Source organism: Temnothorax nylanderi, unplaced genomic scaffold, assembly GCF_030848795.1.
Source record: "Temnothorax nylanderi isolate EJ_2023f unplaced genomic scaffold, tnyl_v1.0 TNYL_tig0006_pilon, whole genome shotgun sequence".
In the NCBI taxonomy this organism is placed as follows: Eukaryota; Metazoa; Arthropoda; class Insecta; order Hymenoptera; family Formicidae; genus Temnothorax; species Temnothorax nylanderi.
In genome coordinates, this window is record NW_027249068.1 from 2,423,796 (window position 1) to 2,439,470 (window position 15,675).

At 40.2% G+C, this 15,675-nt stretch overlaps 1 protein-coding gene across 4 annotated transcripts; it reads right to left on the reverse strand.

Annotated features, from left to right (window-relative positions):
* Positions 1 to 1,399: 1,399 nt before the first annotated feature.
* LOC139779106 (uncharacterized) lies at positions 1,400 to 15,573 on the reverse strand. Of its 4 annotated transcripts, none has more exons than XM_071717362.1 (16): positions 14,185 to 15,573; positions 12,121 to 12,218; positions 11,944 to 12,017; positions 11,582 to 11,849; positions 10,571 to 11,464; positions 10,119 to 10,464; positions 9,899 to 10,032; positions 9,756 to 9,836; positions 9,505 to 9,672; positions 9,139 to 9,384; positions 8,869 to 9,052; positions 8,666 to 8,737; positions 8,140 to 8,424; positions 6,389 to 6,562; positions 5,822 to 6,214; positions 1,400 to 5,374 (listed from the first exon to the last, which is right to left on the reverse strand). In XM_071717362.1, exons 1-16 carry the CDS (start codon positions 14,402 to 14,404, stop codon positions 5,124 to 5,126), a joined length of 3,888 nt encoding a protein of 1,295 aa, XP_071573463.1. In that variant the 5' UTR covers positions 14,405 to 15,573; the 3' UTR covers positions 1,400 to 5,123. The 4 variants fall into 4 exon arrangements, with proteins under 4 accessions (XP_071573463.1, XP_071573454.1, XP_071573472.1 ...); XM_071717353.1 differs by having other exon boundaries at positions 9,899 to 10,035; positions 14,185 to 15,571; XM_071717371.1 differs by lacking the exon at positions 14,185 to 15,573 and adding an exon at positions 12,374 to 13,186 and having other exon boundaries at positions 9,899 to 10,035.
* Between the last annotated feature and the right edge of the window lie 102 nt (positions 15,574 to 15,675).

A 15,675-nucleotide genomic window follows, 5' to 3' on the forward strand; every position in this document is an offset into this window, starting at 1 on the left:
CAATCCTCGAAGAGACGGGAAGGGGATTCTATCGGATCTCGTACGAGATCGCGGAACGGAGAGCGCAGAATTTCACGAGCGATCCAAGAGCTGATTACCGCAGTATTCGCAGTAATCGCGTCACGGACGTCACTCGCAGCACGACCTGCACGACACGCGAGTGCTACTGTTCGTTATGCGAGAGTGACTTCTACAATGGTAGCGTAATCGCGCGGTCCGGGCGAAGGAAAGGAAGGTGAAGCAATCGACACTCGAGGCTGCGGTAGCCTGGGATCTGCCTGCGAGAATATTCCAAGTTCTAACTCCGCTAGAATATACATGATGCGTGCTCCGAAGAGATCTCTCGATTCCGCGAGCGAGAGACCACGTCGAATACGGAGAACGGTGAATCGGCTCTCGGTCACTCTCGGAGTCGATCGCTTTGAATTTCGAACACCCCGACGAATCGCCGTGTCCGGAAACTCCTCGATGCCCGGAATTCGCCCGAAAGAGATTCTTGATCGCACACGTCGTTTCGCACTCGAGTCGCGGACAACCTGAAACACTATTCCGCAGATTCGTAGGATGGATTCGCGTCTAGGAGGACTTTCGGGTTCAGCTCGGGTCGGTCGAAACCTCTAGAGGACGAGATTCACGAGATGCGGCGTGAGAACTCCAACCAGGTGCGGGGTGCGGGGTGCGGGGAAAGAAAATTTCTCGGTGCGGGCGAGCTGCACGCCTGCACAGTGCACCGTCTTCACGGAAATTCGCCATTTCCTTTTTCTTTTACGGTCGCAGACTCCGCAGCGTGTGCCCTCTAGCGTGTAGAAGCGCATAGACATGCGCCTCGAGTCAGTAGATTGATAGAGTAGTTAACTGTTCATTTTTAAATACCTATTTAGTTCTCTCACATTAATTCGTTCTTATAATGTCATTTAACGCTTCCATTTGGCTGGATTTCGTGCCAATATGAAAATGTCGAGTGTGAAAAATACACTATACTTGATAAATTAAAATTTCACCTTGCTTCCTCGGAGAGAAACGTACGTCATTTGATTTCTTGCCACGGACGTCGTAGAGCTTTGGAGTAAACATGGCAGCTCGACCGCCATTCCTATAGATCCAGCGACTCGAGCGCGATCCACGTGACTTATTCTCGCTGTGATTGGCTCAATTACGTTCGATAAAATGACGATTATGTTTTTGTAAATTTAAAAGCAACACATCGATGAATAATCGTGCACAATTCAATCGCTTTAAAATTTTAAAAGAGCGTCTGGCAGATGCCAGAAAACTTCAAATATATCATCAATTCAGTAAATCAAGTATCTTTCGACCTTTTACGAGCAAATATTAAAGAAAAGTGATTCAAGAGCGACCGGCCATCTCGGCAAGACGAATGACGTGACGAGGATAATAATTACAGTTTCTTGTATTTATTTGTGACACTTTTCTTTCTCGACTTCACGTAATATAATACTCAGTAACTTTATTTACAAGTCATCGACCCACAGTGCACAGACTAAACGTACGTTTTAGCGTTTGCTCGGAAATCGATTTATTTACAAAAAACGTGTCTTCGAGTTACGGAACAATCTTTAAGTCCGCAAATGCATCGGACGAGGCGGGTCTCGCTCGCAAATATTTTCCATTTAATGAAAGCAGAAGTGTAATCGCCACGATTGCGTCTTATAAAAAAGATCATTGATCAAATGTCCCCTCGCGCATCTCGGTCGCACAATTTCTCCGCTTTGCTTCCGTTCCTCCACCGGATATTGGTAAACGAGAGCTTCGTTTTCGTCGTCGTCCAAGAAACGTCAAGCTAAATGTAAATGCGATACGCAGCAGCGATCCAAAATGTAGCAGAGTCCTTTGTCTCAAGAGAATTAAAAATCGCTACCACCAAGCCGACAAACGTTTACGAAGAAACGCGGGGTCCCGGAGAACGTTTCCCAAGTTTACACTTTAACGCTAGAACGATCGGCTTTCGACGCGTTTCTCAACCGTCCTCAGACGCGTTTTAAAGATATAAACGTAGAACATCTTGGTCGGTACCTCGCGCTTCTTTTTACGTTTAGCAAAATAATGTTAGTATAGCGATCAGAAATTCCAATTTCTCTCTATCTTTCTTCGATGATACTTGCATTCGGATATCATGGTTGTATGACTTAATTCCCTTTACTTTTCGTTTTAATACGCTTTGTACACTCATGGACGCTTGAGGTAAACCTACGGTGATATAAATCGGTTCGAGATACAATCTAAAAAATCGCCCTTACGTTCGCTAAATGAAAAAATGTCGAATGGAAATGCTACAAAAACAAAACTCTTTTCTTTCTCTCTCTCTCTCTCTCTCTCTCTGTCACACACGCACAAGTATCATTTGTACCATGTAATGTATTTCGACGAGTACATTTAATGTTAGAGTCCCATAAGCCGTCTTGCATTTTTCGAAATTTCACGAGTTGCAAATATTACGAATAGCTCATATGTACCATGCCCGTAATCGTCGTCTACGTGCAAATTATTTTCGACATTCATCTTTTCGTATTATATTATATTATAACATATATATGTATATATATATATATATATATATAAAATGTTTCTTGCAACATATCTTATATATATATATATATATTCCATTTTATTAAATATAATATAAACATTTATATATATTTATATATGTAGTTGATATATACAAAATATAACTCAACACATATTAATATATCAGTTAAGAATCTAGTCGACTGTTGAATGTAAATAAGTGTTACAAATAGAATAGAACGTGCGCGCGCGCGCATGTTCTTAAAGAGCTGTTTCTTATAAAATATTACCATATTATAAAGAATATATTTTTTATACATTAGATAATAAGCCGTACAAGAGATTACGTATCCCTTGCATTTACATAAATAAAAATGTTCAGACAGCCAGATTCAATGGCGAAAATAAATGTGTGTGAATCAATGTGGTACTGATGCAAATAATGTTTACGCTGTACCTAACATAAAATATTTTGATTTTGACACACGTAATTTTTATCAAAATTATACAGTATTATTAGGGTATTTTTTCGTAATTGCATGCATTACGCAAACTTGAGTTTATAATTTTATCTGCAAGCATAAAATAATTATGAAAATTAACTTTACGTTATTTCCCTTCAAATACGTAAATTTACTTTGAGTTCCTTATATAACGCGCTCTCCCTCTCTCTCTCTTCCCCTTATACAATTAGACGCGATTATAAAAGGTTATTATATGCAATAAAGTAAACTATGAACGTAATCCATATTTAAAAATTAGACTAGGTAACTCATTTATACAAGCGTCAAGCAATTAGCAAAAGAAAAAGATAAATATTTCTCTTACAATATAAAATACTAATGTTCTTTCGTTTTTTTTCTTTTTTTATGCAAAATACTGCACAAATTATTTCGCCTTTCCAACTGTAATTCTTAAAGGTGTGAGAGTATAATTGCATGCTAAATGAATTATGAAAAAAGAAAAATGCAATTATTCGCACATGAGACTCTAATGTACAGTTAAATAGTAAACAATATTATCTTCTTTCGAAATGTAAAGTGAACTTTTAACAGAAATCATCGTTTTAAAGCGGGTCCGCAAAAGGATATATATCCTTTTTGTGTAATTACATGGAAAATGTAATCTTGAGATAAACAATTAAATCGAAAACAAACGCATGTTGGCAACAGTATTGATGTCAAAATTCTCAAAGATATCTCGTTTAATTTGATCCTTTATTGGCTGGTATGGAATGTTATCCTCTTTAATTAATTCTGCGAACGATTCTTCCATGTATCTTCCGAGTTTCTTTGTTAAGAGACAGGTCGGTCTATATATCACTTTCGATCAGGATAATGACATCGCACTCTCACGCGCTCTTCTACACACGAGAAGTATATATTATATATTTATTTTTTATAATATATGTACGACTTGATGTCACATACTCATCGTTTTATTTCGCTTTTCGTGTTAATAAGGTCGCATTGTTTGCAGTAATACGAATAGAATATTAAATACGACACCACCGCTCTGTGTAAGTAATTGTAATCAGGTGCTAGCTTGCAATTCACAAGTTCGAGGAGTTCGCGTATTATTTGCCTAAGGGTTTTTGCAAGTCCCATTGTAAATAAGCAAGCGCACGACGTACTCTATAAATAATACTAGATTAAACATATCGACTATCTAGTTCTTATTCCTGCTGGCGACAACGTTAAGTTTTTGCATTAGACACATACATAATATATACTATATTTTTATGCCTGCTGACAGCAGTAAAATTATCACTTTGCTTTGTTCCGAATTTAAGGAACGTAATCATATAAAGGTGCTTTCAATACTTACGAATCATTGCAAAATACACTCACAGTACATCCTTGTAATACCTCTATTAATCATTAACCAAAAAAAAAAAAAAAAAAAGAGGTTGGTACAAATATACTCTGAATGAAAAAACATTGAAATTAATTGCTCAAGTCGCCAGATAATTTTCAGATTCTTGCTAGATAATGACAGGAGTTGTTCATAAGAAACTTGCAGTCCTATCTTAGGCAAATAGATCTTATCGTGTGTTGTCATTTAGAAAGTACGCATATGAAGCTCTAATAGCTTGTCATATAATCAACAATAAGAATTTTCACATTTTTTTCAGTCTTATAAACAATACGTCGTATGCATAGAAAGCTTGTCCGCTTCTTCGTTCTAACGCTTCGTTCTTAATATCATATACTATTCTGTACATTTGTAGTTTCTAAATAACATTCCGCGAAACTTGGAAAAATGGCTTCACAAACGATGTCAGCAATGTTTTTCGACGAAAGATCTTTCGAAAGAGAAGTACCGTTCAACCGATTAATCGACTCTATTCCTAATCAAAATACGTGGCATTACTTCGAACCTCTTGTCAATACGAAGACTTGATAAAAAGATCTACGTAGGCGAGCACCATCTTGTAATTTAGCGGCATGTATCCAGCATCTATGTAGGGGATGTTACGCAGGTGCTTCGGACGTAAAGGGAGATGTACGAAGAGAACGATTCTCCGACCAATAGTAGCGTTACCAATGCAATTTCGTGCTTGTGAAATTGAAACGTAATTCGAGTACAATGTCACTTTAGTTATGCACTATTGTGGTTGATGCGTGTTGAAGTCTTTCTAGTTCTTCCAATGACAGGACGTTTGTTTGTGCAAGCTCCGGAAGCTTGCCGGCCCGAGCTTGAGCGAGAAGTTCTGGGCTGAACCATCGCGCAAGTTGATTAGATGTTGGCGAAAGGTCACCTCCGTTACTGCCCACAAATCCGAGGCCCGGTGAAGGTTGACGGCCGACTGCCATGTTCAACTGCTGCGATCGCATCGCCCGTCCATCTGTGCATGTAATTCAATGTTATAGACATTATTTAGTTTAAACAAAGGCAAATATTATAATGTATGCGGATTAATTACGCAAGATACTAAAAACGATAATAATTTGTCGATATTATTTATATAATCCGATGGTATTCTATTATAAAATTCTCTAGCGTAAAGCATTCCAACGTAATTAATAATTGTTTACTTAGTTTAATCCAAGGAGAGATAAATGATGTCAAGACAGGATTAAATGAAGGAGAGCCAAGAATGGGTTATTTTTTTGATTTCTGAACACCGTTGCATGCAATCTGATTTGGGAGAGGAGAAACACCTGAAAATCAATGTAAATAGGATAAGGAGGGATTCTGAGTTCAGCAAATATTGATGTTTAAAAGTAGAAGTCGGGAATCGTTTTACAGAAGTTATTTCAAAACACTAGTTTATACTTCATCGAATCATTACCTGTGCGATTAGAATTATAGTTTTGGCTCATGACAAGTTGCATCGACGTATTTACAGTTCTCTGCGGTGGTTGTTGTTGCTGTTGCATGTTAACGGTTCCGTGTGGTGGTTGTTGTTGTTGCATGTTAGGGAGATGTGTCGGGACTTGTTGCGCCTTCATCTGGGGATTCATAGGATTTGATCTTTGATTCATAATCGAGTTCTGCGCTACGTTGTATTGTGGAACATTATGATGCGGTAACGAAGTTGCCATCGTGTGTTTAGATCGTGGTGGATTGCCGTAAACATTCGGGACCGTTCTGTGCTGCTGTTGGAATTCCGCATTTCCCGTATTATATTGGAACTGATTACCGCTCGCGTTGCTATTATTACCGCCTTTTACTATAGGTCGACCTGAAATTAGAATTTATGCAATTAAACATGGTAGCTACATCATTTTGCTAATAAGTCTTCCAAACGATATTTTATAAAAATCAACAATAAGATTTTATTATCTTATTATCCATAATAAGATCATAATGAAAAAATTTCTCTGAAACTTTACGGAAGATTTAAAAAGATAGAAACCTGGATGCTGTTTAAGCGATGGGTTTGACCATGTCGATTGAACAGGTTGTGATCGCAATGCGGTGTGTCTCGAGAGAGCTCCCTGTGCAAGTAACTGAACCGCAGCCGACTGCATTTGTTGCATCTGAGAAGCTTGAGTTTGCGTAGACAATTTGGGTGGCTCATTGCTGCTTCCTATATTCAAATACATAACAATTTTATTATGATAAGCAATTTTATGACTATACTTTAAAGCTGAACATTTATGATATAAATACAAATGTTAAAGCTTGCCTTTTTTTTTTAATTTTTCTTTAAAAAATGTTTACTAAGATTAACTTTCAATAAACATCTTCGCGAAATTAAAGGCTAAGATTCATGTCATTTTCATACATTCATACGTACATATATATATATACATACACACATATACACACACATAGCTTGTAGATTAATTAAATATTTATTAAATATTATTTATCAACATTTTCTATTTCTATTATCATTTTTCCTACCACTTTTTTTTATCAACAATTTCATAATTATTTTTGTATTATCATTACATAAATTATATTGCGAATATGTTATTATTAGTTGTACGTGTAATGATTTTATAAGAGTAATAATAAATGCAGCTGTCAGTTACACATTTATTTATATTACATTCATTTCTTGTAAAACATAACGCATGCAATTTTGGCAAGCATAAGGATCAAGCAGAAATGCGGCATAAGTAGAAAAAGTACAAACATAGCAAGTTCATATATTAATGAAAAAATGCAACATTAAAAATAGGAAAAAAGTGAGTGTGTGTAAAAAAAAGGAAAGTTGAAGCAGATGAGACAGGATAAAGCATTTTATTATAAAAAAAAAAAATTCTTTCAACATACTATTCAAAAATGTAATAAATCTATGTTAAGAAATGAAGAGTTTATTTTATAAAGTGCTTTTTTATCACATATAAAATAAAAATAATATTTCAAAATATCTGTCACATTAAAGAGACATCTTTCAAGCTTCTAAAGCATCTCACGCTGTGGATATTAAACGAAGAAACAAAACAGCTGCTTTTCATTATAACGCAAAAATAATAGAAAGAAAAACATAGCTTTGAATAACAATTAAGAATTCACTATTCTATGAAATATTAATGTGCACTTTATCAAACTCCTCATCCACGTAACAGCACAATTAGACGTTTTCACCGGTTGCGAGTAAAGTAGCATTTTGCAAATCAACGTTCTTTATTTTGTCTGATGCTGTAGATGCGGTCATTTTATTTTCGTCTACCAACGTTTCTAATTCAGATGATTTTTTTAGTGCCTCATCAAGCGAGACACAATCGTTATTGTTGGTATCGTTATCACCATCTACCACATCAGACTTAGTTGTTTTTGCATCGTCGTTTGCATTTTTATTAACCTCAAGGAAAACGTTTTCCTTTATTGTGTTAATTTTCGAATTATCTTCCGTGTCTTTTTTCTGCTCTAATGGACACAAATATTTGGTCTTTAATGCCGATTCTTCCGTACCGAAAGTGGAATTGTTATTTGTATTATTAGCTATAGCGGAATGCAGGAAGATCATTTTAAGAGTCTCGTTTTGCACCTGATTGACAGAATCAGAAAGCTTAGATAGATTAATGGTAGAAGCCGCGGTGTGCATCTGATGATTGTTTTTAGACATGCGAGAATTAACATTTCCGTTAACATTTCCATTAATTGCAGGAGTGATAGAAGAGGTCGTTTCTACTTGGCAGAATTGATTCGCACCGTCAGGTTCCTTATCAGCAGTCATTTTGCGTAAAACGGAAGTTGGAGTGAAAGCGAGCGGACTCGCTGTTTGCTTAGCTGGTGAATTAACAGGGCTTGACGCGCGCTGCTGCTGAACTTGTTGCTGTTGTTGTTGCTGCTGCTGCTGCTGTTGTTGTTGCTGATCCTGTCGCTTACGGAAATTCTCACGCTGCTCCTCCAATTTCTTCTTAATTAAAGCACTTTGCATTATAGACTGAGTATGCATAACAATCTCCCTTGGTGACGGTACTCTATGTGGTATCACTATTATAATAATAATTTACATAGAATTATTTAAAAGTAAATTATTTAAATTAAAGTATTTTTTTTTCAACTTTATTAATATCGCCTAACACATAATTTAAATTGAAATAATGTATCAAATGATAACACTACATATGTAGCCATTTTCTCATGTAATTTTAATCAGAAATATTTTTATATATGAAAGATAATATAAAAAATTACAAAATACAAAGTTTATTGTATTGTTTTACTGTATTACCTGGATGTTGTACTGTTAAAGTACTAGGATTAGCTGTTAAATTTGGTGATATTATCGGAGGTGGACAATAAGCTGCATTCCAAATACAGTACAAAATCGTTCAATTTGAATTTAAAAATTAGAGTTTCTAGACTTTTAATTGGCCTTTACGACAAAATAAGAGAAAAATTTAAAAAAGATTGTTAGCATATAAAACGTCTTACCATTATTCATAGGAGACGGAATTCTTTGTTGTTGTTGTTGATACAGCATCTGTTGCAGTATGTGATCCTGAGGGATAGGGGCAGCGGGATGAGGATGTGGACTTATAGTGCGAGGTGTGGTGCCACCATACATTTTCAAAATGTTCACCAGCACTTCTCGATGGCGATGCTGCATTGCAGGATTCTATCAAAGATGCAATTAAAAAATATCTTTATTATATTGTTTAATAAATATGTGTAGTCTATTGCAAATAATCATAAATAACTGACCTGCAATTGCTGTATTAGATGTTGCCTAGTAATCTCCCCTTGCTGTAAACCTTGAATGATCGCTTGAGCTTCCGGTCGTTGCAAAAGCTCTTGGCTCGACGGGACATTATTTATCATCATTTGCATCTCCGTCGGTACTGGACTAACACCTAGCATCCGCTGATTACCTTGCATCATCATCGATAGCATATCGGAATGTCGTTGCTGTTGTTGCTTTTGTTGTTGCTGCTGCTGCTGTTGTTGTTGCTGTTAATATTACATAGTCATTTGTCAAAATTCATCGTATATTGATCATCAAACAAAGAATGATATATAACATATATATATATATATATATATATATATATATATATATATATATCATACCTGTATTTGCAAGACTTTCAATAGATTCTCATGTTGCATCTGAGCCTGATGCGGATGTTGAGTAGGACCAAGAGGACCAACATGATTAAATGTTGTAGTATGAATTGGTTCTGCGGGCGGTTGATGTGGCATCGACGACGGCTGAGTTTTAAATTGCGAATTAAGTAACTGAAAGACAAAAAATGAAAAAGAAATGCAAATTATATACGTTTTAATTGATATATAGCAAAAAAAATTAAATATAAACTTACTTGCATTAAAGTTACAGGTTGTTTTTGGGTGATAGGTCCGTTAGCTGCAGGCACAGCTTGTCCTCCAGTCACTTGAGCAAGCTAAAAAAAAATTGTTTTGATACATTTGTGAAACAAAGTTAAATTATCATATATCGACTTACCAGTTTCTTAAAAGCAGAGAGATCTTCTTCAGTCTTATTTACACGGGGTGCATCAGTCGAAGTTGCAGGTGGAGGAGCACCACCCCGCATACGTGCTTCCAATTCTTCCAAACTGTGTACAACTTTACCACCAACTTCTAAAAAGAAATTTATACCTATCATGTTTCACTGTAATAATTTGTTTACTTGACGATAATATTCGATAAAACATCTGTCTTACCCAAATCTTTAATAGAACAATTTTTCATCATAGGTATAGCCGTGTTACTCGCATCACCCTGACCATTTTGATTTGGCTTGTTACCGCGATGTAACATTTCGAGTAATTTTACGCCGTTTGTGGTCGTGTTATTGGTCGTATTGGCCGGAGAAATTGGAGCGAAGTAGGTGTTTGATTCCGTCACCGATGGTATTTGAATATTTGGCTCGGTGATGTCATTCAATAAATTGTTCAGCAATTCATCTTGTATGGAAGCTCTACGACTATCCACCTGCTGAACTGGACTTTCTCTTTTAAACCATTGGCTGAATCGCGACCCAGTACCACTATTCGAGCCAACACCATTCTATACATAAAAAGAAAAAAATTGCTTGAGTGACGTAAAAAAATTAAGTAATCTCAAATGTTCTCGAGACATGAATATTACAATGGATTAAAGAGATGTGACTCACCGTCAACAGACCAGAGACGCCAGAGAACGTATCAGATTTCAGGAACTCATCCAGATTAAAATCAGGATGCGAATTCTCTTGATTCTGATTTGCACTGGAGTTCTCTCTCGATTCGGACGTTGGCCCAGTGACGGTACTCACGCTAACGTCGTTCTCTTTGTTCTGAGTGATAGGTGGCTCAGTCTGTTCGGAAATCGGAGAATGTGGTGCCTGCACAGCGTTCATAGGTTGATCCATAACGGTCGGAGTGCTGCGTCCTTTAGGACCCGCCGAGTTCTCATTCGGTTTGTCATCCTTCTCTGTGGCATTCCTCTTGCCCCGTTTCTTTTGCGCGGGGGTTTGTTTCTTACTCTTGGCATTACCGCTGCTCATTACCTTCTCCTCGGGAATATCCTCAAAGCCTCTGAGCTCGATCGTATCGTGTTGAGACGTAGGTCCCGAGCTGAACCATTCTGGTTCGTCCGCCTCACGAGTATCACTGTAAGCTCGTCGACGATCGTTGCCGAATCTCTTCTCGCGTCCGCGATCCTTATCGCGATCCATCTGATGATTGTTCCGCTCATTTCGCTCCACTCCCCTGTCGCCACGATCGCGCTCTCTCTCGCCACGATCCCCATAATCCCGGCCGAATGATCTCCGCTCAAACCTGTCGTCCCGCTCCCGCAGACCGTCGCGTTCCCTTTCCCGCATGTCGCGATCCCTGTCCCGCTCCTTCCCGTCACGATTATCTCTATTATCACGATCACGCAGAGAGCCACCAGCAGCCGTGCCTGATCTAAAACCATAATCTGCACGCTCAGATTCGATCTTTTCATTTTCCGCTCTAAAGTCCCATATATCTCGTGTCAAAATCCTGCCGCTACCGATTCGACGAACAGGTTCACGATGGCTGACCTGTGAAGTATTTCATAATTGTGTTTATAAACAGAATACAAAGCGATGTAAATGAAGACGGACGCAGGGACGCGCACATCTCAGGAAAAGGGACTCGATCACGAGATGGCTGCGTACCTCTGTTTTGCCAATCGGGCTCTCCGGACGCCGGCTTGGTGGCTGATTCACGTTAACGAAACATCCCGAATTAAAACTTCTTCGTTGCGGGCTCAAAACGATGCCATCTTGCTCTTTACGTATTCGGTCTCGTGGATCGCCATTATTACGTCGCTTACTATGATTCTCAGTGATTTGATCACCACGTCCAGTCCTTTCTTCTTTCGGGGGTGTATCGCTACGCTTTCTATCTGAATGCCAGCGTTCGGGATCCCAAACGCCTCGCGAGCTGCAAGAGAAACAAAGTGTTCGCGATTAGCGAGACAAACACGTCGATATTTCGATTATTTAAGATTAAAATCCTCTAAATCTTTGTAACTCACTTATTATAAGCGACATCTAGGAATGTAGGCCTACGTCTAGATAATCGCAAATTTTTTATCAGCATAAGTTCCTCCTGAAAAAAAAAAAAAAAAACAAAGATATTAATAATATATATATCGCATGGATATTGGACAGATTATTTTGAGAAATTCCAACACTTGCAAAACGATATTTACCCGAGAATATTGAAACTGTGGTCTAGAACGGCCTACTTCCATGATCGAAGCGTCAGTCACCTCACCGGCCACCGACATTGATATAATGGCTTCATCTCCTGTAAATAAAAAAAAAATAAAAGAAAATAATTGCAATGTGAAAAAATGCGGACCGGACGGCTTCGCTGTTGAGCAACCAAATCTCATCGAAATTTAACAACGATTTGCCGATTCCAAGAATTCTCGCGCATTCTCACAACGCGGTCGTACTTACGGAAGGTCACTCGCTTTAGAGGATTGACAGATTTGTTTTTCCGGAACCAACGGCAGGACCTGGTTTGCATGACCAGGATGTCCAAGAAAGGAGACCCGGTCGGGCCGACCAGCGGTCGTTTCCGCGGTCGGCGGTACCAATTCGAGCCGATAAACCGATCGACGGCGATGAGTCTCATTGTAATATCGTTTGTCCTGCCACGAATAAGCGCCGAAAACCCAAGGAATAATACCTTTCTTATCTGTTCGGCCGCTCTGCTCTATCTAACCGTTCGTTATGTTTCCTCGCGCAACCGTCTCGGCAATGTAAACAAACAGGTGAAGGGCAAACAAGGGTCAATAAATTTCCGAAATAAAGTCCCGTCACGAATACGTTGTTCGGCGCGAGTCACTAGAAAATTATGGGAGAGATTCTCCCACAAAAGATATGTCTCTGAAAGCACTCTCCTTTAAAAATCGATGCAAAAAGAAAGCTCCAACGAGATCCAAGTATCGCGGAATCTTTCTTTTTCTTTCCCTTTCCTTTCCTTGGCCTTGGAATCAGCGAAACGATTTCAGGTAGACTCGCCTTCTTGTCCTTTGGAGCAAAGCGGCTTAGAAAAATAAACTCTTGTTTTTCCCGTGTTTCTTCGTGAAGAGGAAGAAAATGTTAAATGTCCGACTTTTTGAACATACCGGACCTCACAATAGCTTATTTCCGTTATCGAGATAATTATTCGACGTTAGATATGGTCAGTTTTCTACGTATCCGCTGCCTGTATATCACTCGCACAACTTGATACAGAAGGAATATATGTAAGCCGTCGTGGAAGCAGAGTACAGCGCAGACTGACTGATTCCAACCGTCTTCGAACAAGATATCTCTCTCGCAAACCAATCAAGATTGGCTACGGAAGGGAGGGGGGATGATTTAAATATAACTGATTCTTTTCCAGGGAGACTTCTAAAAATTACAAATTATCCTATACACCGAAGTGCACACAGATTCACGTACGTCACGTACGCCATGCAGACAAATCCTATGGGATATATTAAAATTAGATATTAGAACACATGTAAAAGAATATGCTTAACTCGATAGCCAGAAATTTATTTACATCCTTTATATAGTACTTTGAAGAAAGAATGGAATTTTCTTGCAATTAATTCGATAAAATATTTATACATGTTATAAATATCTTCTGTGTAAGAATATGAGAATTAATACGAGAAAGAGAACAGAATTCATCAAAAGAGTCTGTATTGCCAATGATGCTATAGATTCTAAAACAGATAATAAAGGGGAAGCAAGAACATTATTGGCAAAGTTCTAATGCCATCCTTGTTTGTGTATTAAATATCTTGAAATTAGAAAAAAGGATGACAAAGACAGACGAAGGAAGCAAGATTAATAAGTGATAAAAAAGACTTTCATTTACGTCGGTTCTAACTATACGCTTATCTACAGACAGGTCAGAGGATGCACTACGAAGCATTACGAATCTACAGAGCGAGTGTACTTCAATCGTCTGCGTTATCCCGACAAACGAACAGAAGCACCGAGTCAGCTCTGTTTTCCTGCACTTCCTGTACTCTCATTCCAAATTTTCCTCCGTTTTCAGTGCGGAGAATACAAATGTTTTACGAAAGAGAGAGGAGAACGAGAGAAAAAGCGAACAATTCGACTCCCATTAACGAACGAACCCGCGAGGTTATCTCCCGACTTCGTTGACGTCGATAACGATCGAGATCTCGGGAGATTCTCGTCGCGGTTGTCTGCGTCGTCGTCTCGGAGCCGAGGAGCGGAAAAGCAAAATGATGTTGACTTCTTACCTTCTTGCTTCTTCGCCACCGTTGCCGTTGCCGTTGCCGTCGCGGTCGCCGTCGCGGTCGCCGTCGTTGCCGTCGTTGCCGTCGTTGCCGCCGCCGTCGTCGTCGTCGTCGCAGCCGTTGTCGCCGTTTCTGTCGCCGCCGTCGTGGTGGTCGTCGCCGTCGGCGGTGGCGGTGGTGGTGGCTGCTGCTGCTTGTCACTTGTCACAGCCTCGACGGACATCGCGCCGTTGATGTTGATCGCGTCGGCCTTCGTCGATCGGCGGAGGGTAGGATGGGGTGTCCTGCGCGGATACCGGCGTACCGTTCCCTGTGATTCGCTATCTTCCCCGAGATGCGATCTCTATCTATGTCTCGCGTACACCATATACACGAGCGGTGGTACGTAACACCCACACGCACACACACACACACACACGCACGTACAGACGGACGGGAGAGCACGCGCGCGCGCGCGAGCAAATACACACGTACACGCGGGACGCGCACGATCGCGCTCTAGCTATACCTCGCACGCCTACACGCGCACGCACGCACACTCACACGCACACATATGCCACGGGAGCGCGCGCACCTCTTACACGTATTAGTTTACACCTCTAAATATATATATATATATGCATATATATTGCTTAGTACTGTTTAGTATCACAGACTGGTTTTCCCTTCTACGTGTCGCGGCTCGACCAGCGATCGACGAAGCCTCGATAGGGCGATGTGTACCTCTTTTTCCGAGCGTTTCAACGTAGAGATGAGCGAATAGTGGACAGGGGAGAGGAGGGGACGAGAGGAGGGGAAGAGAAGGACAGACGGAGAGAAAGAGAAAAGACGGAGAAAAAGGGAGAAAGAGAGGGAGAGAGAGAGAGAGAGAAAGAGAGAGAACGAGGAGCGTGTTTACTGGAATAAAGGGGGGAGATTGCAGTGAGTGAGAGTTTACACGCGTAGCCGCGCGAGCGAGACGGTCTCGGACGATTCTGCGAGTGGCACTGGATCGCGGGAGATCTCTGTCGCGTGTCGCCGCACGGTCATCTCATGTCACAACACGGTCTCGCGTAGCGCAAGCAGCTCTCGTCCGCCTTCGACGATCGCCGTCAGTCCATCGATCCCGTGTATCACACGCAACGAGATAAACAGGGCCCCGTACCCGTATCCCGTGTACACATACACACACGCGCGCGCAACGCACTCGGTTCTCTTCGCTCTCGGCAGTCGCGGCTCGCGGCTCGCGGTGCGATGCAAAAATAGAAAATGGCTGGCGCGCGATTCCCAACTCTTCTGCCGCCGTTGATTTCTTCCGAGCAGCTTGACTCGACCACCTGGCTGCCTTCCTTTCGTCGCCTGCGTCTGCCTGTCTTCCTGCCACCGCGATCCCACGCAACGCTAGCCGACAGCCGTACGGTTTCTGGCCGAGGGGGATCGGAAACAGGGAGATGGAGTTTACAGCAGAAGTTCCCGGAACACGATGGAAAGGGACAGGCGATATGAGAGGAAGGC

Bases quoted from the DNA above. Each gene is read 5' to 3' on its own strand.
- LOC139779106 (XM_071717353.1), bottom strand. From the start codon at position 14,404: ATGTCCGTCGAGGCTGTGACAAGTGACAAGCAGCAGCAGCCACCACCA. The intron at 10,465-10,570 runs GTGAGTCACATC...TTTTATGTATAG, and splicing joins GCGTCTCTGGTCTGTTGACG to AATGGTGTTGGCTCGAATAG. The intron at 9,385-9,504 runs GTATGATATATA...TAATATTAACAG, and splicing joins TGAAAGTCTTGCAAATACAG to CAACAACAACAGCAGCAGCA.